Source organism: Borostomias antarcticus, assembly GCF_949987555.1.
Source record: "Borostomias antarcticus genome assembly, chromosome: 9".
Classification (NCBI taxonomy): Eukaryota; Metazoa; Chordata; class Actinopteri; order Stomiiformes; family Stomiidae; genus Borostomias; species Borostomias antarcticus.
Genome location: NC_140242.1, coordinates 26,471,412 through 26,498,108, shown reverse-complemented (window position 1 = coordinate 26,498,108; position 26,697 = coordinate 26,471,412). Strand labels below are relative to the sequence as shown.

Below are 26,697 nucleotides of genomic sequence, written 5' to 3'. Positions count from 1 at the left end.
GTAGCTTGAAAAATAATTTAAACAGGAAGTTTAAATACCTGCAGTGTATTTAGATGGTTGGTGCTAGTTCCAGACCTATTTTGTAAGGTTGCTCATATGGAATATTGGAACATGATGCAACTTGCAATAACAGGTTTTCCTACTGTAGTCTGGGCACTATAGGCCTACTTAGTAAATCATGCCACCTGCTGACTGATTCAGTTGATTATACGATCATTGGTCAAAATAATACAGCCTAGTCTGCAATAATTTCAGGGATTTTTTGCGGGAGTGCTGATCAGAAAATTACCCATTCATTATAAAAAGTATGTGATATAACTGAGCCTGGTTCTGCTGTGACGTTTAAACCTCCTCTCCAGCTAAGTGTAACACCGCCATCTAGCGGACAGATATTATACTATTAACACTAACTGGGATGTTGCAATTTGCAGCACATGTGAGTCTATCCGACAGTATAACCGAATGAAAAAATAGAAATAACGACTTAAGATACTTCGACTTCAGATATTTCGAACTGGAATGAGACATAGTAGACTATTTGAAATAATAAGTAGCCTACAATATCACGCTGATATTAAATAATAACAATAATCCGATTTTGACAGGCTAGTTCCTATAGTTTCAGGCTACATTGTAAGCCTAATTGAATTAGCCTAGATAAAATAAAGGGCTGGTTGATCAAATAGCTATCAATACATGCCATTTTAGCTAGAAATGCTACATGCGATAAATGTAGCCTATAATATCATATTATATAGCATATCCAATGATTTGCCAAAGCCATATGAATAAGAATTATTATTTTTTTCCGTTGTCTCCCCCAGTAGGCCTTTGATTGCTATATGTTGAATAGGCCATATATGTGGTTTCTGAAAATGTCAGAGCTGGAAGTGAAAGTTGCACAGATGGCCCGTTATTTTCCGGGTGTTTCATCACAGGCGGTAGTGAGACTGAGTCGCAGCAGCAGCAGCAGCAACTGACACTTCAGTAGCTGCACAGTAGAACCAGCCTCCAGTCCAACAGACACTTCAGTAGCTCCACAGTAGAACCAGCCTCCAGTCCAACAGACACTTCAGTAGCTGCACAGTAGAACCAGCCTCCAGTCCAACAGACACTTCAGTAGCTGCACAGTAGAACCAGCCTCCAGTCCAACAGACACTTCAGTAGCTCCACAGTAGAACCAGCCTCCAGTCCACCAGCCGAGGTCGCTCAGTAGCGCAGCTCAGTAGCGCAGCTCAGCGGGGCGGCAGCATCATGGCGGAGCGAGGCGAATCTCCGGCTCCTGGCCACAATCCCACACCGATGCTGACAACGAGCTGGCCAATTACCAGGGAGTCGTACGAGTTGCAGGAAGTCATAGGTTAGTACCTTAGAATAAACGTAGTCTGGTGATTAGTGCTTGATTATATGGCTCTGCCCGGTCATTAGTTGATAATGACGACGAGGGCCTACCGGCTTTTTTCATAATGCAACAGCGTCCTATGCTTTGCTATGCGGATGTCACTAAGGCTGAGTCTTGGTTTTAGAGGGGAGTAAAGGATATATTATTTATGAAATATAATCAACACGATTGTGGTTATTGTAATATTGTATTTATGCGGGTGGAAATGTCATTTCATTCAATGTGATTTTAATGCATATAGGGTTTCTTCTATGACGAGCGAAGCTTTTTTATGGCACGTGTCCAGTAATAGGCTGAAATAGATGTAACTACTAGTGATCAACTGAGGATGAAAATAATGTCCCGGTCATGCACCCACATTCCACACGGTAAGGGCAGGATCTTTTTCGGTAGAGTAGGAATTGCATGTCACCTTGAAGCAGACAGAGGATCCATTGTTACACTCTGGAAAATATCATCATTTAGGCTACTATCAGATCAGTAACAACTTCGAATGAGCTTGCACGTGATATTAAGAGGTAGGCCTACATTATTTGTGTTAATAATTGTATTGAACTATTCATCATATTTACGCTATATTGATTCACACCATGTATAGGCTATACGCTTATTTCTGATCAGTACAGACACGTTGTAGCCTCACAATGTATAATTTTGGCATGTTTAGGTAGCACCCCCCTATTTTTCTCAACTCCGACCGTGTAGCCTACAGCCTAATCGATACCACACAGTTTCAGCATGTCTTCCAATTAGGCCTACTTGCATTTGAGTTTATAATACAATAATTTTGGACACACTTGCTTCAGGTTAGTATCTGTATGCCCTCTGTTGATCATATTAGACTTCCTGTAATGTGCAGCATGCAGTCCATTTATAAACATGATCTGTTGCCATTTATGGGAAATCACAAATAATAGTAAAAAAACAAAAAAAAGTCACAGAGATCATTGTGAGAATTTTACTGGATGCAATAATTACTACTTGTAAATATTTCTATGGATAGCACTGTGCTGTGTCATCTGCTCATAATCAACTGTTCAACAGTCAGATCTCTGCTCCTTATCCGTCATTAGCAGTTGGCATGATGCGCTGCGTGTCACATATGAAGCTTGTTATTGCGAATGCCGCTTTACTCTGACCTCGCTTCACTCTCATCACTCTCAGCTCATTTTGGGGGGATACACTGACGTGGTCTAACACTTTGTGACTTGTGATTTTATATGAATTACATTGTTGATCATGATTATGACACTTAACCAATTCAAACAACTCTTCTTTGTTTGTCCTTTGTATACTGCTGCTGTAATGATGCAATTTCACCCTGGGAACAATAAGGTACCTATAGGCTATCTATCTATCTATCTATCTATCTATCTATCTATCTATCTATCTATCTATCTATCTATCTATCTATCTATCTATCTATCTATCTATCTATCTATCTGTCTATCTGTCTATCTCTCTGTCTGTCTGTCTGTCTGTCTGTCTGTCTGTCTGTCTGTCTGTCTGTCTGTCTGTCTGTCTGTCTGTCTGTCTGTCTATCTATCTATCTATCTATCTATCTATCTATCTATCTATCTATCTCTCTGTCTGTCTGTCTGTCTGTCTGTCTGTCTGTCTGTCTGTCTGTCTGTCTGTCTGTCTGTCTGTCTATATACATAGTGTACTGTACATGTCACATTAATCCCTGAGTGTTGACTAGAAAGCACACAGTGGTTCTGTGTCTGTATCTGTATGTGACAGTGGTCAGCTGTCCTGGTCAGCTTAGTCATGTGTGCTGTTACAAACTGAAGGTCTTCTCCAGGGCCAGGCCTGTCCTTTTAATGGCCCCTGTTTGTGTGCGTGTGTGTGCCTGCGCGTGTGTGTGTGCGTGCATGTGTGTGCGTGTGTGTGTGTGTATATGTGCGTGTGTGTGTGTGTATGTGTGCGGGTGTGTGTGTGTGTGTGTGTGTGCTCGTGCATGTGTGTGTGTGCGTGTGTGTGTGTATATGTGTGTGTGTATGTGTGTGTGTGTATGTGCGCACACGTGTGTGTTTTTGTGTGTGCATGTGTGTGTGTGTGTGTGTTTGTGCGTGTGTGTGTGCATGTGTGTGTGTGTGCTCGTGCGTGTGTGTGTGTGTGCGTGTGTGTTTGTGTGTGTGTGTGGTGCAGGCAGCGGGGCGACAGCGGTGGTGCAGGCAGCCTTGTGCACACCCAGACAGGAGCGTGTGGCCATCAAGAGGATCAACCTGGAGAAATGCCAGACCAGCATGGACGAGCTCCTGGTGAGCGTCACGCTAAATAAGGGCTGTTCGCTTCGCGTTTTTCAACACAATTTCTTTCTTTTCCACCATGTTTTTTTTTCCTCACAGTAGCGTAGGTATATGCAAAATTCTTAAAACCCGTCCACTTGTCAATGTTCCAATCAGATTCCTCTAAACATATGTCCCACCCTCATAGCTTGTTTGCGTCGGAAATACGTCAAACTACGGAAGTAAGATGATCTCAAACGTCCGTTTCAGTGCGACTTTAATGAAGAGGTGAATGACCTTACCCCCCCGCCCCTTTTAAATGGTTATAAAAAAAAGTTTTAGCCTGCATTCCGAATCGGATACTTATACTTTTTACTGCCAGTGCGTACTACAACTGCCCCTAGAAAGTATGTACTTTGCATGCAGTATGCATCCAATTGGGACATACCACTTTGTGATAACATTGCGGCTTGAAAATTGCCCACATCCATCAGCTGTCGTGACTTGCACACGTGACATAATTTCCGCTGTGCAATGGATTGTGGGTCAGAATAGCCAGAAAGGTCTGCTGGCTTGCATACTGTAAAAAAAAAAAGTAGTAGGACATCCTGGTATTTTTGCCATACTGCATGTGGCATACTATGTATTGAGACATACTACATCTTTTAATACATTTTTTGGCATACTATATAGTATGGAAGTATGCAACTCGGAACGCAGTCTTAGATTTCACTTTTGCTCTTATGTGAACTTCTTCCTACTTTGACGATAGAAAGAAATTCAAGCGATGAGCCAGTGTTACCATCCAAACGTGGTCACCTACTACACCTCGTTTGTGGTAAAGGACGAACTCTGGCTGGTCATGAAGTTGCTAAGTGGAGGTGAGCTTCAACTGCCATGTCAGGCCAAACAACTGACTCCTATGGGGATATTTCTCTTTTTATCTAATGTCTAATCTTGTCTTACTGTAATAGCCTCCCCTCATCCTCTCACACTTCTCTCTTCCTGGGTAGGGGGAGTGTCTCTACACACCTCACACTTTTCTCCTTCCTGTTGTGGGTTGTGTATAGCCTATATTTGTGTGTCTGACCCTACTGAGTCACTTGTCAGAGAATGCTTTCACGGACAACGCTGTTGTCTTGTTTGTAAATCCTTCACCCTTTGAAAAGGTTTTAAGAATATACACTTTATGCATATTATGGAAACACTTTATGCATATGGAGCAACAAGGCTGAAATCTTTCTTAGAGTTTATCAGAATAATATCCACCACAACAATCCTCTCACAGCAGATATACAAAATGTTAAGAGTTTATTAAATGATAATAGTTTTAATAATGTGACCATATCCACATATTACAGGTCACATTATTAATGTTCTTCTATTTCATATACTGCAGTCAGCACTAAGATCAAACTGATAAAACCACAAACACTGTGCATTAATATCATGAATATAAAGCAGTAATGACAATGCGCCAGTCAAAAGGCATCCCTGCTGTGGGCTATAGTATGACGATTAGTATATAGTATGTATATAGTATATAGTATTAGTATGACATAGGAAAACGTTGTCTTTCTTTCTGTTTTTACTTTTTAGGCTCCATGCTGGATATAATAAAACACACCAGCAAAGAAGAGCCCAAAAACGGCGTGTTAGACGAGCCCATAATCGCCACCATATTGAAAGAGGTCCTGGAAGGCCTGGACTACCTGCACAGGAATGGACAGATCCACAGGTGAGCCCCGCGTACCTGGGCAGAGGCTGAACATGCACCTTTAATCTAGCAACGTCACATAGGTGTAAGGAAACCTCTGATAACATTAGCGTCTACATTCAACACACTTGTTTGAATTGATTCAAAGTGATAGTGTTTTTTATATTCTTTTTATTTGTCACAGTGTACAGTAACAGTGAAATGTAGCTGCCAGCTCCAGGATTATGCTCAATACAAATTTTTATTTTTTTATGGGGGATACATAGACTGTGTTCTTTAAAACCTCCCCTGTTTGTCAAGGTCATGGAAAACGGAACAGCTCATTGCTTTGGGCAGTGTTCTATATAACAGTGGTCTGAAAAACTCATTTACACACACAGACGCAATCAATACTGCTCCACTTGGACACTGCTTGTGTGTGTGTGTGTGTGTGTGTGTGTGTGTGTGTGTGTGTGTGACCCGGGTGTTTTTGCTGGTGGTTTGACCTCAGGGATGTGAAAGCCGGGAACATTCTGTTGGGGGAGGATGGTTCAGTTCTGATCGCAGGTATGTGAGCATAGATTTAAAAACATATTAGCACCTTCTATCTGCCTGACACACATCAAATGATAGCAACGCATCGTTACACAATACAATGTTGAGAAGTTGGTTTGGTTAAACAAAATTCAACATTTATGGGGGCTGGCAATATTATTTGAACAACATCGCCAAGTATTCAAGCAGGTCACCCATGATGTGACGTCTGAGGACTATGATCTGAGGACTGTCAAACTCACACTTTGAAATCACATCGCTCTTCAAATTAGGGACGGGTATCGGCAAGGACCTCACAATGCGATACGTATCACGATAAATGGGTCGCAATCTGATTGTATCGCAATACATTGCGAAACGATACAATACATATTGCGATATATTGTGATACTTAATAATAATAATTTACTGAAAATGTAAAAGTACAGCAGAAAATACAAGTCCATCCCCCGCTCCCTGGAGGTGATCCTGAGGGCAGAGGGGATGTTCTGTAAGGACATTTTAAATCCATTAAAAAGATAAGATAAGATGAACTTTAATAATCCCGAGAGGGGGGGGGGGGGGGCGTTACAGCAGTGAGAATGTACAGAATAGATCAGAGTAAAGAAGAGTAAAAAAAGAGTACAAAATATATACATCCACACACACAGATTTAAATAACGGCTAACATGAATTTGTCCCAATATTTCTAATGTGGTATTATTTCCTAGATTTTGGGGTGAGTGCCTTTCTGGCCACGGGGGGAGACATGACCAGGAACAAAGTTCGCAAGACGTTTGTGGGGACGCCATGCTGGATGGCTCCAGAGGTGATGGAGCAGGTGAGTTTGAGCGCTAGCCGCCGCTAGCTTCTCCCTACGGCAGGCGGATTGAACAGTACTAAGACCAGCGCTGCCATGTTTGCAGGTACGAGGCTACGATTTCAAAGCTGACATTTGGAGTTTTGGAATCACGGCTATAGAGCTGGCCACTGGCTCAGCACCCTACCACCGATACCCTCCCATGAAGGTAAGAAAGAAATACTGCATATCTGTCATAATAATATACACATGATATTATATAATAATATATAATTTAATAATGAAATACTGCATATTTGTCATAATAATATACACAATACTATATAATAATATATAATTTAATAATGAAATATTGCATATTTGTCATAATATTTTACACATAATATTATATAGTAATATACAAGAAAGAAATAATGCATATTTGTCAAAATAATATTCACATGATAGGGGGTACCGTGTGAAATGAAATACTTGCTATTAGCTGTGCCCAGAGTGGGGCTCAAACCTCTGACCTTGAAAATACCCAGAACATAAAATACATTAGTGACATGACAGTTTTCTATACAAGAAAGAAAATGAAGTAAGAATGAAGTAGAAATGAAGTAGAAATGTCCGCCGAGTTTCAGGAAAATACATTTGGGTAGTTTTTGCGTAATCCTGCTAACGAACGAACCAACTAACGAACCAACTAACCAATGAACCAACACACGCCACTGAAAACATTACCTTCCGCCCTGCGCTGTCGCTGGGGCGGAGGTAACGAACAGTGAAGTGGGCCCACATGACAATGGGGAAGTCAAAAGCAGTTTCAAGCAGGAGTTACCAGTACAGTACATCCCTGATAACAGTTGTGTAGCCTCGATTGATGTAAAATGTATAATATCCATCCGTTCCCTCTCGCCCCCCCAGGTCCTAATGCTCACCTTACAGAACGACCCCCCCACTCTGGAAACAGGCGTGGAAGACAAAGAGATGCTGAAGAAATATGGCAAATCCTTTAGAAAGCTGATAACCATGTGCCTTCAGAAGGAGCCTGCCAAAAGGTTTCTGTTTTCGCTGGGATCTTTCCTTGACTTTTAAAGGGCGCATCGATTAATAACGTGTTGATTAATGATCAGTGTCTCTGTGATGTCTTTTTTTGTTTGTCGTTAGGCCTACAGCAGCAGAACTTCTGAAATGTAAATTCTTCCAAAAGGCCAAGGTATGGTATTTCAATCCCACATCTGACCTGTTCTTTTTGTTCGGTGATAGTGCCAAACATTTTGGCTGTTGATGTTTTTTGACGTACAGCATGGTTTGATATTTTCTTTGCAGAACAGAGAGTATCTGGTTGAAATGCTGTTGTGCCGGGCGCCGAAGATCGCCCAAAGAGCCAAGAAGGTAATGTGTAAACTAACACCACAGTCCTCCTCGCCCTCATTCTCTATAGAGCAGCCCCGATATTGACTAAACATTCTGAACACAGAATGGCGGACTGTCGGGGGCTGAACGCCACTCTCTCCCCCAGAAAGCTCCATTTACAGTCAACAGCCGTCGCGTGTCCCTCCCTTTCTTCCGCACCTTTGCTCGTTTCGTGCGCAGACCGTCGCGTGTGGGGCGTCCGCAAATATGGGCGTCTGCTGGAAAAATCTCAGTCATGCGGAATGGGTGTGCGCTGGCCACTCATGCATTATGGGTCAGTAATGGCTCTCGCTGCAAGTGACGGACCAAAGACAAATGGGATTAAATGTGAACGGTTAGGTAATAGGCCGACGCACTTAGACGTAGGATAGTGTGGTCAGTCGCGTTCCCGCGCCCAGTTAAGATGGGTACGAGGACAGCGTTCAGGCAGGGTTGATATCTGTTTACCGTCGCCCACAAACTGGACAGTTGGGAGGGATGGGGGCCATTGCCAGCAGGCATCGGAGTGATGGATGGATGGGTGGAAATTCCCTGATACAGCAAAGGGTAAATGGAGGACTTCCAGTGTACTGGTAGACGATGGGGGAGGTGTCACGTGATGTCACCATTACGAAGAGTGCCAATACAAAACAGTTCAAGTTCAACTTTAACAGGCAGCGGTAAGAGAAGTTGCTGTAGCAGGTGCTAATCTTCATACGGGTCTACGTTTAAACCTATTCCCGATTCACAGAAGCGCACGGTCTGTCGCCACTGACAGGACGTGGAGAGCACGCGCTTGCTACACGTACATAACGAGGAGCTCGTATCTGTTTCACTTGACTTTGCCCCCAGAGAGCCTGGCGTCTTTGCGTTAGAACGGACGCGGTTTCGTTGGCGCGCCGCCACCCCCTGCCCTACGGAATCGCCCACATTACCCAGTCAGCGGGCACGGCCCCCTGGGGTCACAGACACAGGTGCTGGGGCACTGTCATCAGTACGACCAGGACCCTCCCTCTAGTACTACCAGGATCCTATTGTATTTATATTTTGCCACTCTTGCACTGTGGCTTTAGCACTAGATTATGCTCTTAGTCGCTTGTTTTAGAAAGGAGATGCACTTGTGAGTTCTGGCTGGTCGTAGTACACTGACTACCTACCTTATTGTAAGTCGCTTTGGATAAAAGCATCAGCTAAATGACCAGACCAGCTTGTCTCTCCCTCTTCCTCTCCTCTCCTCTCCTCCTCTCCTCTCCTCTCCTCTCCTCTCCTCTCCTCTCCTCTCCTCTCCTCTCCTCTCCTCTCCTCTCCTCTCCTCTCCTCTCCTCTCCTCTCCTCTCCTCTCCTCTCCTCTCCCACGCTCTCTGCTCCCCTACACCTTCCTACCCCCCCCCCCCACCCCCGTGGCCCCCTCCCCTGTAACCCTCTCCCACCCTCCCTAGTTTCACAAAGCCAAAGGCGCAAATTGAGAACATTTGCGTGTATCCGCCAGCAGAGGGCGCCCCTGGTCCTTGGTAGATCTCCACAGAGAGAGAGAGAGAGAGAGAGAGAGAGAGCTGCAGTAGAGTATTGTTCACAGATCAAACATGGGGTGGCAGGCAGCAGTCGCTGAGGCGCTTCATAATTGAAAATTGGAAAACAGAAACTGATTGATGCTGAGGCCACATTCACGGATTTTTCCAGGCCAGTACACATTATGGACTGGATTGGCAATGTTTTCTGTAGCCTGATACAGGGTGTTCTGTGTGCTTGAATCCATTTCATTTGTAATGGTAGTACCCAGTTCGACCCCCGTTAAGACTTGCCCAGGGGTGGGATTCGAACCCATGCGCTTTTGAGCTCTTCCGCTTGTGAGGCGGACACGCTGACTATTGCGCCATTAGGGACGTCTCTCTTGTAGGAACTGTTATCACTCGCTACCACTACCTGGGACTCACGAGGACACTGCCACTCGGTTACATGTGCACATATTCAGTAAATGGTAAATGGACTGCACTTATATAGCGCTTTTCCACCTTAGCGGCACTCAAAGCGCTTAACAATGGCCTCTCATTCACCCATTCACACACCAATGGCGGTAGCTGCCATGCAAGGTGCTAACCTGCTCATTGGGAGCAATTTGGGGTTAGGTGTTTTGCTCAAGGACACTTCAACATGTGGACAGTCGTAGCTGGGATTCGAACCCCTAACCCTTTGATCATTGAACGATCCGCTCTACCAACTGAGCTACAGCCACCCCTAGTATTTTCACTTGTATGTCATTGTCTGTGTGCCTAAGTGTCCATGACCCTGTGTAATGTGCACCATTTTCAGCAGATCCCCATCCCCATATGGTTAAAATGATCTAGTGTGATGTTACAGTTTGTGTGTGTGTGTGTGTGTGTGTATGGTGAGTCTGTGTGTGTATGGTGTGTATGTATGTGTGTGTGTGTGTGTGTGTGCGTGCGTGCGTGCGTGTGTGTGAATGGCACACAGGCCTCTGAACATGCCTCCATTTACAGTGTGTAGGTTGTGCTGATCACAGTGGTGGACTGATGCTTTTTTTGTCTTGCCGAAGGAGCCAGAACAGAGTTCCAGGAGCGTTGGCTCTGTGTCAGGTTCCGAGAGACTGCTCAGTCCCATCAGAAGGGTACATTTGACCTCATCGCCTGACCCCCGACCCTAGATGCTGGCTGCTTCCATTTAGTTCCCCTAGAGCTAGCTCCTGAGAGAGTTTTGTGTGTGTTATTTTTGTGTCTTTTTTTCCCCCATAATGCATTTTGGTTCCACATGAGAGGACATCAGAGCCAGCGTTCTGCAACGCATAGCTACTGTACTTGCTCCCACAAGCTTTTCAGCTCATTTAGTCACACGAATGTACAGTAGAGCTTCACTATTCAGCTACTTGTCGTAAACGTTGGTGTTGAAGTTGAGGCTGCGCGTCGGTGACGCCGCGGGCGCCACGGCGACGTGCGCTCACGGCTGCGTCGTACGTCACCCAGGTGAGGAGGGTCCCGGGGTCCAGCGGCCACCTGCACAAGATGGAGGACGGAGACTGGGAGTGGAGTGACGACGAGCTGGACGAGGGCAGCGAGGAGGGCATGGCCGCCGTCACCCAGGGCCGGGTAGGTGAGACCCCGCTAGGGTCACGCAGGGCCGGTAGAGACCCCGCTAAGGTCACCCAGGGCCGGGTAGAGACCCCGCTAAGGTCACCCAGGGCCGGTAGAGACCCCACTAAGGTCAACCAGGGCCGGTAGAGACCCCGCTAAGGTCACCCAGGGCCGGGTAGAGACCCCGCTAAGGTCACGCAGGGCCGGTAGAGACCCCGCTAAGGTCACCCAGGGCCGGGTAGGTGAGACCCCGCTAAGGTCATCCAGGGCCGGTAGAGACCCCGCTAAGGTCAACCAGGGCCGGGTAGAGACCCCGCTAAGGTCAACCAGGGCCGGGTAGGTGAGACCCCACTAAGGTCGACAGGCGGACGCAGCTCGTAGACACTAATGGGTAATGCTTCATTTTACAGCCCCTTAATCACCCGTATGGCAGAATGATAGAGCACTATTAATAACCATAGATATGCTAATATAATAAATTAGGGCTGTCAAACTAATTTAAGCAAATTAATTACATGATCTGTAATGAATTCATCAAATGAATCGCAAATAATCACATGTTTTAATATTTGCTGGGACAAGTCATCATAGAAAGGATGGGGTAAGAAGGCAAGGCAAGTTTATTTGTATACAGTAGCACATTTCAGCAACAAGGCAATTCAAAGTGCTTTACATGAGACATTAAAAGCATCAAGACAAAGTGCAAGAAACACATAAAAGGTCATATAAAACGGGTCATATAAAACAAAATGCAAAAACAAAATGCAGGAAAAAAAAAATACAGGAATAAAAGTTACAGTGCAGTGTATGAATGAATAATTATTCGATTTAATAAAAAGCAGCGGCAAAAAGAAAAGTCTTGTTTTAAAAGAACTGAAAGTTGCAGCAGACCTGCAGTTTTCTGGAAGTTTGTTCCAGATATGTGGAGCATAAATACTGAACGCTGCTTCTCCATGTTTTGTTTTAACTCTGAGGACAGAAAGCAGGCCTGTGCCAGACGACCTGAGAGGTCTGGATGGTTCATAACGTAGCAGCAGGGAATATTCAAAGAGATAAATATACTGTAGACCTGTAAACACACAGTTACTGTAGTCGAGTCTACTGAAGATAAACGCATGGACACGTTTTTCCAGATCCTGCTGAGACATACTGTATATATATATATATATATATATATATATATATATACACACACACACCCTCGTTCTCTACCCGTACGTGTCTGTGTGGGAGCAGCTGGTCTTGTTTCTGACAGGGGCTACAGTAGGTGTCACAGCTTGCCAGAGGTATCTGCTATGGCTTTGATAGATAGATGCGGGGCGGATGTTGGCTTGATCAAAGATCAAACGGTCCTTTGGTGAACTGTCGGCGCCTAATATATATATATATAATATTCTAAATGTTGCTCGATTTGAGTCCATTTGACGCATTTGAGTTTAGTTTCTGTGGCCTCCAGTAAATATGGCGATCATCCTGCAGCTATGTTGTACATCTGCCATGTTCAGCTAACCAGGATCTGACCCAGAATCCTAATTGTGTTTGATATTTCCCTCCAGTCACGAAGGCTCAGAGACCAGAGCGAAGACGTAAGTTGTGCCGTCCTATTCGTTGCCGATTCTCTACATAATTGCAACAGACACACAAATACTTTTGGTTCGGATAGGTGACAGTTTTCATGAATATATAAAATTGAACGGCGGAAAGGTTTACCCTGAGTCACTCTGCAGACCGTAAGAAAAGGCAATTGCCTGTCAGGCAGACAGCAGTTCATGCAAAAATTAAGAAATGTCAAATAAAGTTAGTCCACAAGCTCACTATTACGGATGCATTGATTGCATGCTGCCACACAATAACACCCAAAATGATTGCTATCAGCTTTTCTTTATTCCCACTGAGCTGAGAATGACATGGTGTTGAACGAGGAATTTGCAATTCTCAACATGATTCGTTGTGTAGACAGGCCGTTCACAGTTATTACAGGGAATGACGCGGCTTGACGCTGTTTGCTTCTCGTTTTGTGCCCTAGAACGAGAACGCCAACAGTGTCCCTCTCGACGGTCTGCCTGTTCACTCCCAGGTGAGGGATTTACCAGACACACTCATTTGTCACGATTCAACCACCTCCATGCGCCACTGAGTGTGTGAGTTTGTGCGAGTTTGTGTGCTCTGCATGTGTGTGTCTGTGTTTGTGTGTGTGTGCTCAGCATGTGTGTGTCTGTGTTTGTGTGTGTGTGTGTGCTCTGCATGTGTGTATGTTTGAGTGTGTGCTCTGCATGTGTGTATGTTTGTGTGTGTGTGTGCGTGTGCGCGCATGTGTGTGTGCATTGCACGCGTGTTTGTGTCGGAGTACTATAGGTTGCGTGCTACAGCAGGTGGTAGAGGTACTGTAGCATCCCAATGCAGATGGAGGCAGGTGAAGTGAAATGAGTTTTATTCCACAGAGACTTTTCAACAGGAACACGATGAACTACGGGAGGAACACACAACAGCACAAACAAGGATCTGATAATGAACAAAGGAAACATGAGGGAATACACACACCCACACCCACACACACACACAAAGGGAAGACTAACAAGGTGCAGGTGTGGAGACTGCTACCCAGGGACAGGTGAACCCAATCAGGAGACAATCACACCGGAGACAGAGAGCGAAGGGTTAACTAAAACATAACACACAAACACCAGCAGGGGGCAGCAAAGTGGAAGGAACACAAACACTAGGTTCAGAAATGGAGGAGCAGAGTGGGCCATGACATCAGTCCCCGGGAGAGTGACCATCCCTGCAGTAATAACTCGGGCTGAACGGGCGTGGGGCTGACAGCGTCTGCTCATTCATCCAACGGGCCCAGTGACCCGCTCTCACATTCTCCCAGAGACTATAATCACTTTGAAAATGAGCCAGAGTCCTTCGGGGGGGTCCCCCCCCCCCCGTGTGTCTCAGCGTTGTGTGAGTCTGGCCTCAGCTCTGTAATATTCCAGTCAGGGAATATTCTAGACTAGTCAATCTTGCCTTTGCAAACAACAATCATGGCCTTTTTTTCCCTTGAGTGAAAGTTCTGTGCATAGTTACAAATATAGTACCGTCACATATGTTATTCATACAGACGCTGAGGACTTGTAGAACATACTCCACCGTCTTCCCTAATGATCTCTTCCCTCGTCCCACCGCTAGCCCAAAGCCGTGAGAGAATTTGCTCTGGCTGCCTCTCTAGATCGATAACCTCACCCGACTCTTTCACCCGCAGGTTCAGCCGTGTGAGGACGCCCCCTTCATCCAAGGTGCTGTGAACATGGTCCTAAGACTAAGGTGAGAAGGATCTTGATGTAACCCGCATGTCCTAATGTGCCTCGTCCTCAGCTCGGCACTCTGCTGCCAACGCAGAATCACACGACGCGCTGCCTTCAGTAATGATCCTTGGCCTTCTGAAGAGATGATCTCGCTTTGCGGAGGATGCGTGCTCGCTAATCTGTCCCGAGGGGCTGCGACAGAGCAGAGAGATTGTAATGCCGGGCTCACACTACGGGATTTTGGGGCCTGTTTATCCCTGATTCACCCCTCCCTCCCGACGCAGGGGAAATCTGGTCTGGCAGGTCGGTCGGTACCGATGTGTTCGGCCCGGATGGTCTTGTAATGTGTGGATGTTTGAGATTCGGGGGAGAACGTCTGTTAAGATTCTCTTTATGTGCGCGATGCGGCCCGATTTTGAAATCGGTTAGGATTTTACAAATCCTGTAGTGTGACCCTGGCATTAGGGAGTGTCGGCTCTCCGCTGGCTCTGCTCCACCTGCTGCCTGGTCAGAGGAAGAATTCATCAAGTGGACGGCGGTCCTCACACCCCTGTGACCAGTCAGGCTTCACCGACCAGTCCGCCTCAACCTCCGTCTGTTCCCACTCACGCTGACTTGCAACTATTTCAGGATTAGAGTATGAATATATTGAACGTCAGAAGCATCTCTGTTTATGTATTCTAGCTTTTCATGCTGATAAGTGGCTAGTGCAGAGGGGGAATCAGACTCATAAGCAGGGGAATCTCCCCCTGAGAGGAAAGCCATTTATATTTATCTCTTTGAATATTTACTGTAGATCCTTTTTACTTCCCCCTCAGCAAAATGGGAGCAGATTTAAAACAGTGCTTAAGCAGGATATTCAAGGGAAATGCAAAATTGCAAAATGATTTCTCATCTCTTGAAACACACACAGGCGGGGGCACACACACACAGACACACACAGACACACACACGCTCGCTCTTAGTGTTAGACGCAAGCCTGCCTGGCAGACAGCTGCGTATTTCTGGACAGTCGGAAGTGAAAAGACGTGCTCCCCGATATGCTGAAAGCAGTGTTGGGTGCAGAGCGGGCTCTGGGTCGATGAGATAACAGGCATCTGAGGGCCCACGCCGGGCCCCTAGCGCAGCGCACAAAGCTGCCCCCTCCACTGCTTCCAACAGCCAGCCAGCTGGAAGGCAAAAGGGCTGGCTGCTCGGGATGTGTAATTACTCCAACCCTACATGTACTAAATAGAAAGAGAACTCTTTGAGCTTTGGGACTGCGGCTATTTTTCAGTGGCTAGTTTCATCCGTTTTGTTTTCTTTTGATGTTTGTATGGGTGTGTTTTATGATAATTCGTGTTGGTCGACGTTGTGTTTACCTCTAGTTCGGGCGCTCTTCTCTGCCGAGGCCTCGCCAAGGATTTCAGCTGTGTGTCACTGGGTAGATGGAATAAAACGTCATCTGAGAAGATGTGAGCGGACACACACTGTGTCTGACACACCGCGGCTGAAAAAGACTTATCAGGCCTCTCCGTTATCTCCGTTTCAACGCTGTTTTCGCTGAAGGAGTGCTTCATATAAACCCAAGTCAGCGCCCGTGGTACAAAACATCTGTATGTGACATGCTTTATGCAGGAATGTGATTAGGTTATATTTATATAGGGATTTGTTACGTTATTTACGTAATTTAACGCTTTAAGGCAGTACTGAGAGCACTTGCTGAAAGCATTACATTATATTACATTTTATCTAGCGGAAAGATACCCTTAAACATGACGAATTACGCCGGTCACATTTAACAGCTTTGGTAGATGTTGCCAACAGCACAGAGCTGCAGCCACAGGCCTCGGCCTCAGATACATGTGTGTCCACAGGGACTGAAGCCACAGTATTGCCACTACATCATCCACCTACCCGCACCCTCTCCTCAATGCTGTCACGGGATGTCAGTGACTACACCGCCTTCGGGGGGTTTTCAGGTTCAAGAAGCACGACATCAAACTGTAAAGACAAAGATTTGCCGGTGTGGATGTATTTGTCACAGGTCTCCGACGGACTTAGTTAGTCTGCTGCGTTTGACATCGATTGAAGGCAGAGGCCTGGGCTTTCTGGGTGAGGGGAGGAGAACGGCAGCTGTGAGGGGGGGAGTGACGCTTCGTTGGATTTGAAGCCGAGGGGGCAGGTTTAAGTATGGATTGTGAGTGAAGTGGGCAGGTTGTTAGTGAGAGCGGCAGGACAACTGGATTAAGGCTAAGATGGAGAAAAGCCAGCCAGGGATGGAGGAGGAGGGTACGAGAGTGACTGTGGACGATAACGACTGTGCACCCTGTAGGAGGAGTGGGAGGAGTCTCTAGGATACCAAATTCCAGATTAACGGTGGAGTCCCTTAGTACCGTCAAGTAGAAGCAGTCTGTGATTGGTTCGTCTCTGGAGAGAGAGTGGGGAAATGGAGAAAACCCATTTGCGTTTGAGAAAAAAACATGGTATCAATTAATTGTGCTTCTCTGTGAACTGATGAGTGTAGATAGTGATTAGAAATGGATTCATGGTATTGTGATTCTTTCAATTACAGCCCTTAGAGAAGCACTGCCACATGGGAATTGTTAGTAGACTATGCAAGACTGTGCAGGCTGGAAGCCGTTTGAAAGAGAAATGTGTCCAAGCATTGATCAACTGAAGGAATTCTACTACAATACAAAATATAACCACAAAAGTTGAAATAGCATTGGATTATTTTTTACCCCAAGTAAGCCTTGCGGGTTAATTATGAGCAATCTCTACGGCCCTCTAGTGCTGGTGTATGCATTTGAAATGACCAACTGCTGCTCGAGTGATATTCATTCCACTATTGTTTTTGGTTTTTGTTCTCTCCTAAGTACCACCATTCATTATATATGAGGAAAGCATGGCCGTATTCAGACAGCTCTGTCTCAAGAAGTATAAATACCACAGCATATATATTTACACCGTAGGAATCCTGGGAACCAGATGAACATTTTGAGATATAATATGTCAGTGTAGCTTAAAAACTACAAGCTTTATTCATAGTTTTTGTCCCATTATGATTGAACAGTTTGAGTGGTGACAGTTGTAATTAACAGCTCAAAAGTGAGAGTGCGTTGCCATACATTTCAATGAGGAGCGCAGTTGCCGAACAAATCGGCATACAGCGAAAACTGTAAGTCACACAGCTTAGATACTTAGATTGTATGAATCAGCACAGTTGTGTGAACATTTTGATATATAATATGTGTGTGAGCTGTCAAAACTGTAGGAGTGCCAGCAGTTTACAAAATGTGTGAATATTTTCAAAGCAACTGCTGCCACCACTCTAAAAACAAAGTTATTGAACATTCCAAAAGCAGTTTTAAGCAGTTTCAATGGGACAAAAAATAGTTTTAAAAGTTACATTTCTAAAAAAAATATCAAAATATCAAAAATCTGAATGGAGCTAAACATTGTGAACATTTTAAAGTTTGAATGAAGTTTATAGCACAAAGTATGAAGAAGTAGTTACTAAGGAGACAAAAACTGGGGAGAACTAGAATAAGAAAAAAAGAAAGAAAGAAAGAAAGAAATAGTGGGAATATCACAAGTTGGGCTAGCTTCTGCAAGCTAGCCCACCTAATAAGAAGAAAGAAAGAAAGAAAGAAAGAAAGAAAGAAAGAAAGAAAGAAAGAAAGAAAGAAAGAAAGAAAGAAAGAAAGAAAGAAAGAAAGAAAGAGTGGGAATATCACAAGTTGGGCTAGCTTCTGCAAGCTAGCCCACCTAATAAGAAAGAAAGAAATAGTGGGAATATCACTTAATTATCTAACCTGTGCGATTTATAGTTTTCGAGTTATTACCATTTGTTTGACAACCATGCTCACCATTGAAACGAATGGCGCTCCACTCTAGCTTTGAGTTGCTCATTTCGAATTCGAAATAAAAATAATTCTAATTTAAAAAGTAATTAGTGTGTAAGAGGCCAAATTCATGTGCGTTAATTTGCCAACATGGTTACCTAATTTAATGACTTTGACTTGTGCTTGTTCCTGAGAGCCCTTTCGAGGCCAGAGCTCTGATGTGCTTTCCCTTTTATCTTCAAATGCACTGGATTTACCCCAAACATGTATTGATTGTGTTTGTTGGTGTGTGTAAGGGAATTACCCACCTGTCAATACAACTCAGGATTTAGTATACACCTGTGAACCTTCTCCCCGGCAGGTCGTTTGTTTAGCCTCGGCATCAAACTGTGGGGGACAGTCTGTTCTCAGAGATCTACAGCTTACCCTCAGCATACCAAACATTGCTGTGGCTAATAGCATAGTTCTGTCAGCAGCTCCCTGTGATATGGCTTGGCTCCGCAGTGTCCTGTGCTGGGTAGACAAACAGTACCTGCTGTACTCTGAGGAACTGGGGAATGATGACAGTTTTGTCATGTACTGCAGCGGATATCTCCCCGTCTGGACTGGTTCTTCCCCTCAGTCTCCATATTTGCCTGTGAAGTGTTTACTCCAGCTCTCTGGACGCTGCCAAGGGAAATCTGTTTCAGTGCAGACTGCTTCTACACCTTAGAATTACAGTACATTGCACTTTACCAGGTAAATAAAACCTCGATAATGGGAGTTTCTGTAGAAACTACTGAACAGAACCGTATTATTCAGACCTTATGCCAACAAGATGCTGTTAAAACATAGCCTGGAAGCCAGACTCATGGTGAAAAAAAATAGTTTCTATTGTGTCTGGCTCGAAGCATGGAAGAGGCACGTGACTGATGATCGCTCGATTTGATGAAGGGGCAGCGCGCCTGCGCTCCCGTTGAAACAGTGATAGTAGCGTTGCTGTGCGAAGTTGATGTTTGCGGAGTTCAAAGTTCAGTTTCAGAGTTCACAAGTTGCAAATATCTCATTCAAAATCTTTGAAGAGTTGGTGGAAATTCCTAAGCCCTGTGTCGACTACAGAGTTCTTAGATAGCGGTTCAGCATTCAACAGATACAGGCTGATTTGATCAACCAGGCACACACTTGAAGTTGCTGGGTAGTTGAGAGAGAGAGAGAACAAGAGAGAGATAACTTCCTGTCTGATCCCTTTTTAAGGAGCAGAGAGGTGAGGTGTGTCCTGTGGGCATAGACAGTCTGTGATTGGTCACTGGGGCCACCCAGAGTGGCCCATCATAAAAGTGGTCATGGTTTCAACATGATATTACATTTCCACAACATGCATAATCAACTGATTCATGATTTTACCCAAAGATGGATACCAAACACGGCTATACAGAATCAGCAGCATAGAATCCGTTATTTGTAACATACAGTAACACTTGCATACAAATATGATGCATCAGCACAATGACTTTATTCACCGGGCTTATTCACGTGGTGTTTGCATCACCTGGTTGAGATGGAGCAGTTTCACTTTATTAAAGAAACAAGGCAAGAATGGAGGATCCTTTGTTCCACTGTGAGTGTCTGTGGATGTGTATTGTTGGCCTGGCCTGTCGCCGGGGGATGGGGGAGCAACGGGGTGTGAGAGGGTCTCTTTATCAAGATCCCGCATTCCAACCTGAGGCAGAGTGTCCCCCAATATCACCAGAACTGTTTTGTGGTCAGTAGAAATGGTCAGTAGAACTGTTTTGTGGTCAGTAGAAATGGTCAGTAGCACGGCGTCATGTCCTACACTCCTACACCATACTTTTTAATTGGTTTTCAATCTTTGTTCAGCTTCATGCAAAATGTCCTACGCCATCTGAGGTAGCGTATGTAAGTAAGTAAGTAAGTAAGCTTTATTTATATAGCGCTCTTCACAGCACGGATGCACTGAGTGCTTTACAGTAATAAATTAAAATGCCAATACAACACGAGACAAAATTAAAACGACACAGAACTGAAAAAAACAACATTGCGAGCAGCAAGGTGTTATAGATGGCCGAAGGCCTGCCTGAACATGTGTGTCTTAAGAAGTTTTTTGAACATGAGTTCAGTGGATGGCTCTCTCAGGGCCTGGGGAAGAGCGTTCCAGAGTCTTGGCGCCACCGCCTATGGCGTTCCAGGCAGCCGGTCCTCCTCTGTGTGGTGGAAGAGGCCAGCAGGCCACTAGCCCTCCAGCACAGGTGTAGTTTCCACAGCCTCTATAACACGCTACTGCAGCTCACAGTGATCACGGAGGTCAATCCTATCCCATCTATTAGAACCCCGAGTTCTGGACCGCGAGTCCTGTTCAGCTAAAATTCTGTAAAATCAAACTAGCCAAGTTGACTCACAGCTAGTTGTCAAAAAAAATTATATTTCGCCCACCTTCCCCTCCAACGCCCCTCTGTAGCCGTGGCAACTAAAGAGCTTTGGCAGATGTGTCTTGAGTCTGCTCCTTACTGCCCACTTATCTGGAATGTGGGTCAGGGGGTGGCAGACGTGCTTTCGATGGATGTGATTTACGCATTTTAATTACAAACCAAATGATGAATCCACTCCCACCACACAGCTTTCCAGTGCCTCTGTTATGTGATAACGGTGTGGAGCACCCGGTCACTCCCTTCCACTCATTCCATTTGTAATGCCGGTCAGTGCAATTAATGAGTGCCCACGTACTGTATGGGGCTGCTAGGGATTTTGTCGATTGCAAAAAGATTAATTGTGTAAGTGCACAACAGAACCCCGCCCCCCTCCAAATAGATCACACATTCTCAGTTAATGTACGCCGACTTCCTGCATTCTGCCGTGTGGTTCAGAGGAAGACGGTTCTCCTGTTTTCATCTGCGAGGGGGTTGTGATGTTTTGAAACCTGAGTCTTCTTCGCTCTACAGCGTGGCGGCTCTGAGCCAGGTGTGCAAATCGCCCGGGAGAACCAGCACGCAGATGCTTCTATCCAAACACATTATGCAGAAATGCAAAACTATTCAAACATGTCTTTTCTACAAGTTGTCTTCATCCTCTGTTACCTCCTCCCCATTACCCCGAGCCATTTCCCCACGGTCCCTCAGGAAAGAGAAAAGAGATTTCACACATTTTTTGTTTCATTAATTTAATACACCACCTCAGAACATGGCCCCTTCATATCACCTACAATATGGTTAGTTGTGAGAAATATGGTAATCGAAAGCATATTTTGTGGCAACAGGGGCCATTATATTCTATTATTTATCACAAACTGTGAATTCAAAGTCAAGGCCATGCACCGTTGCTGAAGCACTGGAGGTAGTTAAGAAAGCCAGACACACCTTTGTTAATTTTACATCAAGTCATGTCCCCAGCCCAGTACGTGTAGAGTTGCCAATACAGGGACTTTGTTCACTGTTTATACTGGTTCAACTAAGGGTTTGGAGCTGTTTTAACACTGTTCAACGGTTGAGTAGTAACTATTTCTGTTGCACACTTAGGTACAGTATATATCTTTCACGTGTGCTAGTGTGATTGTGCTAGTGTGATAAGCCCAGTGCTGTATTGTCAGTGTGGCATCTGTGTGTTCAGCAGCTTCTGTCCTGGGGAAGGGAGGTGTGGTTGTCAGTCCACTCGGGGTGAGAAGGAGAGCGTTGGACCACATTGGGACTCCATCCAGAAACAACCTTGAGCCCCTGTTCCTCCAGGCACTTCATGCGGATGTGCACCATGGGCATCTGTAAAACGAAACGCATTCTAAAACCAAGTCTAAACAGGCTGTCTAACACACCAGTCCATTAACAACCAATCACAAACAAGACCATGAATTGAACAATTGACTGTATGGGTTGGAACTTATAGAGGCGCTATTATTATTAGGTTAACAAATTACAAATAACACCTGCTCCAAATAAAGCACAGATACTAAAACTATGGACTCTCCACAGAAAACCTGGAATAGGGAGGAATGGGCATTGGAAATGAATGGGTTGGGGCCATAAGCAATAAGTAGGATGTAGTAACGCCTTCACCAGCAGGCCGTGTTTCTACCTGCACAATCTTTTCAGATTTCTACAAATGTGTAAGGGCTCAGAATCTAGTGGTTGTTTCTGGGTTGTTGCTACATAAAAAAAAAAAAAATGTCATTCCGTGGCGAGTCGCAGGTTGTGACTGACAAATGTTTTTCCTCACCGCTTTCTCTGTTCCACCAGAAACTCAAGAAAAGAGCTGAATGACATCCGGTTTGAGTTCACCCCCGGTCGAGGTAAGAGCCGCCTAGATTAGATGAGTCTACAGTAATATTCTCACAGCTGATATTAACCGAATATAAAGTGTTATTATCAAATTGTCTTTTGGCACTTCCGGCTGTCCTGTACATGCATCCAAATATATAAATATCCTGTTAGCTTACAGTTGTCCCCTGTCTCTTGTGCTGCGTGGTTCTCTTAACAGACACGGCAGAGGGAGTGTCTCAGGAGCTCTTCTCGGCCGGTCTGGTCAACGGACACGACGTTGTTGTTGGTAATGTCGCGACCTTGTATTTTGATACTCTGTACTATTCTGCTTAGCTAAATCTCCGTGGTTATGGTATATTCCTGAAGGAACCGAATCACTCGTTGAGTCAGTGACGACCTTAAGGACGGCTACACTCTCTGATTTAGCAGTATGATCTCCGGTCTGTCTCATGCGTCTACGCTGTAACACGATTAACATCGTGTCATCTGTATTACTCTGCAGTTGCCGCTAACCTTCAGAGGATTGTAGATGACCCGGCGACCTACAGAGTTTCGACCTTCAAACTGGTGAGCTTCCGCATGTTTAATTCTGTAGCACCTCATGTCTAGAATGCTGAAATAAGACGGATATTTCCATGGGTGGACAAACTGCTCATCTGCCGTGTAGCCAATGAATTACCTCATAACAACATATTTACACAATGCGTTACAATGCGCAGTATCATTACACACGCATGTAAATATAGATTATTTCCATCTCGTTTGATGATTCGCTCATGTTCATGGAGGCGATTCGCTAGGACTCCTGAAAACGAGCAGCTGTGGCGTGTGTGTGACGCGCCAGCCAGCCGTGACGTTGTCCTCTCTAGTCTCGATGGCCGACGTTCCCCGCTGCACATATGGTTCTCCGCGCGGAAATCTGCCACGGACTCGGTGACAGTGATCCGCATCACGTAGAACAGCGCCGTTTAGCCACCGAATGGAGAAAGGTGAAGCAATTAGCATCCACCCCGGGAGGATGTGGCGAGATTTTTCTTTTGTTTGTTTGGAGGCCAGCAGGCGAGGTAAACAACATCTGTGTGGCGGGTCACAGTACATGGCGGTCTGACCTTTTTTCCGACGCCTTCGCGCTATCGGCAGCTGGCGGACGTCGCTGACGGAAGCTCTCTGGAGGAGAAGGGGTAGCAGCAGTGGGGTTATTACAGCGTCAGGCCAGGGTGGAGGAGATCTCTGGAGGAGAAGCAGGAGCAGCAGTGGGGTTATTACAGGGCCAGGCCAGGGTGGAGGAGGCCAGGGTGGAGGAGATCTCTGGAGGAGAAGCAGGAGCAGCAGTGGGGTTATTACAGGGCCAGGCCAGGGTGGAGGAGATCTCTGGAGGAGAAGTGGGAGCAGCAGTGGGGTTATTACAGCGTCAGGCCAGGGTGGAGGAGATCTCTGGAGGAGAAGCAGGAGCAGCAGTGGGGTTATTACAGCGCCAGGCCAGGGTGGAGGAGGCCAGGGTGGAGGAGATCTCTGGAGAAGCAGGAGCAGCAGTGGGGTTATTACAGCGCCAGGCCCGGGTGGAGGAGATCTCTGGAGGAGAAGTGGGAGCAGCAGTGGGGTTATTACAGGGCCAGGCCAGGGTGGAGGAGAAGCAGGAGCAGCAGTGGGGTTATTACAGCGCCAGGCCAGGGTGGAGGAGAAGCAGGAGCAGCAGTGGGGTTATTACAGGGCCAGGCCAGGGTGGAGGAGAAGCAGGAGTAGTAGTGGGGTTATTACAGGGCCACGCCCGGGTGGAGGAGATCTCTGGAGAAGTGGGAGCAGCAGTGGGGTTATTACAGGGCCAGGCCAGGGTGGAGGAGAAGCAGGAGCAGCAGTGGGGTTATTACAGGGCCAGGCCCGGGTGGAGGAGATCTCTGGAGGAGAAGCAGGAGCAGCAGTGGGGTTATTACAGCGTCAGGTTGGGGTGGAGGAGATCTCTGGAGAAGCAGGAGCAGCAGTGGGGTTATTACAGGGCCAGGCCAGGGTGGAGGAGATCTCTGGAGGAGAAGCAGGAGCAGCAGTGGGGTTATTACAGGGCCAGGCCAGGGTGGAGGAGAAGCAGGAGCAGCAGTGGGGTTATTACAGGGCCAGGCCAGGGTGGAGGAGATCTCTGGAGGAGAAGCAGGAGCAGCAGTGGGGTTATTACAGGGCCAGGCCAGGGTGGAGGAGAAGCAGGAGCAGCAGTGGGGTTATTACAGGGCCAGGCCAGGGTGGAGGAGATCTCTGGAGGAGAAGCAGGAGCAGCAGTGGGGTTATTACAGGGCCAGGTTGGGCCGGGGCAAGGCGGGGCCAGCCTTCCCGCTAAACACCCTGGCCGGAGCTCTCCCGTTTCCCGTTGGTTGAGAGGAAACCACTTAACACCAGGCTGTTTTATACTCCCGATATCGACCCCCGAGACAAGAATTATGTTCACAGCCCAGCATGTATCTGGACTGTGAGAATAATCACCGACTGTACTGCACGCTTGGAGAACAATTCATAACATTTTCACCAAGTGGTGAATTATGCTGCTTCTGCCTGAAGCGCTGCAGCAGTTTTGTGATCAATCGCCGACAGAGGTCAGAACAGTCCTGACCGGGCTCACTCTGAGAGAGACGGGGGGGGGGGGGGGGGGGACCGGTCACTCGGAACAGTCCCCTGACCGGGCTCTCTCTGAGAGAGACGGGGGGGAGCGACCGGTCACTAGGAACAGTCCCCTGACCGGGCTCTCTCTGAGAGAGACGGGGGGGGGGGGGGACCGGTCACTCGGAACAGTCCCCTGACCGGGCTCTCTCTGAGAGAGACGGGGGGGAGCGACCGGTCACTCGGAACAGTCCCCTGACCGGGCTCTCTCTGAGAGAGACGGGGGGGAGAGACCGGTCACCCGGCTCTCACAAGGCCGCGGCCCCCAGACGTCAGCTCACCACCCGGTCCGTCTCCCCGGTCAGCTGTGAAGCGCTGGAGGCAGGCAGACGTCAGACCGCAGGCTCACATTCCAGAAGGTGGAAGAAGCCGAGTGAAAAAGAGCTATCGATTGGCTCCCGGGGGCCAGCTCACACCTCAAAGAGCCTGCATGTGTGTTGCCAGTAATAAGGGCTCCTGGCAGGAGAGGTATAATTACTTAAAAATTTAGCAGGCGAGGTGCTCACTGAAAGGTAGAAATGTCAATAAAATGAAAGTGGTGGTTCATCTTGGCTGCTTTATAAAAGGATGTTTCATCTTAGTCGCTTTATAAAAGTGGTGTTTGATCTTAGGCTTTGTAGTTTAAAAATAAAAGTGGTCTCTGCTGCTGGTTCTGGTTTTTGGAGGGATATTATGTGAATGTCTTTATTAAAATACCAAGGATTCAAGGGGAGCCTTAATACATCTTACTGTAGGTCATTCAGCACTGATATAGTCATACTTACTTTGAAAAACCCCCAACTCATTCTCTCTTAGTGTTCAACATTTTGTTAGAGTGAACTGGAATGCCATTTTTGCACAACGATACTATATACTATTAATAAAACACATACACAGACATTTTTGCATGCAGTTTGTCAAATGGAAAATACATCTTTTTGACACTAATTGAGAGTTGTAAAGAGGTTGTCACAGAGGGTTCCATGATGGTGTGCGTGTGTGTGTCAGTGTACAGGATGTTGTCATGTGATCGATCCCTCTTGATGTCTTCCTGGCCAGGTGTCTGGCTGTGATGAAACAGAGATCCCAGACGAGCTGAAGCTGGTTGGGTTTGCCCAGCTGAGTGTTAGCTGATGCTGTTCTCAAGGGCGGACGAGGCTGGCGAGAAGGAGACCAGTTCAGGGAAGACGGACTGAGAAACTCTCCACACCCCCGGCCGTTCTCGCCCTCCCCTCTCACCTGCCCTGACGCCAAGCTCCGTCTCCACTCCTTTAGCCCCTCCCTGCTTACTCTCCCTGCCACCCCTCCAAGACCACGGCCAGGAATCAGCCCAGGAAACTACAGATGTTCTCAGGTGGTTGTAGCTGGTGATTTAAATGTTGCTTAGGATTTTAGTTTTTAATCATGTTACCTCTGCTTTCAGCGAAGCTCTTACTATTATTTATTGAAATAAGAATGCCTTTTATTCTTTTCTCTCTGTTATGTTCTCACAGTGAAAAAGATTTGCTCCGTAAACCTCCATTCCACAGAACCACTCCTCAGAAAATTAATTTGTTCCTTGTACT

At 46.2% G+C, this 26,697-nt stretch overlaps 1 protein-coding gene across 3 annotated transcripts; it reads left to right on the top strand.

Annotated features, from left to right (window-relative positions):
- Nucleotides 1–1,254: 1,254 nt before the first annotated feature.
- Nucleotides 1,255–26,266, top strand: stk39 (serine threonine kinase 39; the record flags this gene model as incomplete). Of its 3 annotated transcripts, XM_084442788.1 has the most annotated exons (18): nt 1,255–1,364; nt 3,558–3,666; nt 4,406–4,514; nt 5,233–5,371; nt 5,841–5,896; nt 6,595–6,704; nt 6,790–6,891; nt 7,593–7,726; nt 7,836–7,884; nt 7,998–8,063; nt 11,042–11,164; nt 12,706–12,735; nt 13,176–13,226; nt 14,397–14,458; nt 22,487–22,539; nt 22,728–22,796; nt 23,013–23,077; nt 26,192–26,266. In XM_084442788.1, 18 exons carry the CDS (start codon nt 1,255–1,257, stop codon nt 26,264–26,266), a joined length of 1,512 nt encoding a protein of 503 aa, XP_084298914.1. The 3 variants fall into 3 exon arrangements, with proteins under 3 accessions (XP_084298914.1, XP_084298913.1, XP_084298912.1); XM_084442787.1 differs by lacking the exons at nt 12,706–12,735; nt 13,176–13,226 and having other exon boundaries at nt 11,042–11,224; nt 14,364–14,458; XM_084442786.1 differs by lacking the exons at nt 12,706–12,735; nt 13,176–13,226 and having other exon boundaries at nt 11,042–11,230; nt 14,364–14,458.
- Between the last annotated feature and the right edge of the window lie 431 nt (nt 26,267–26,697).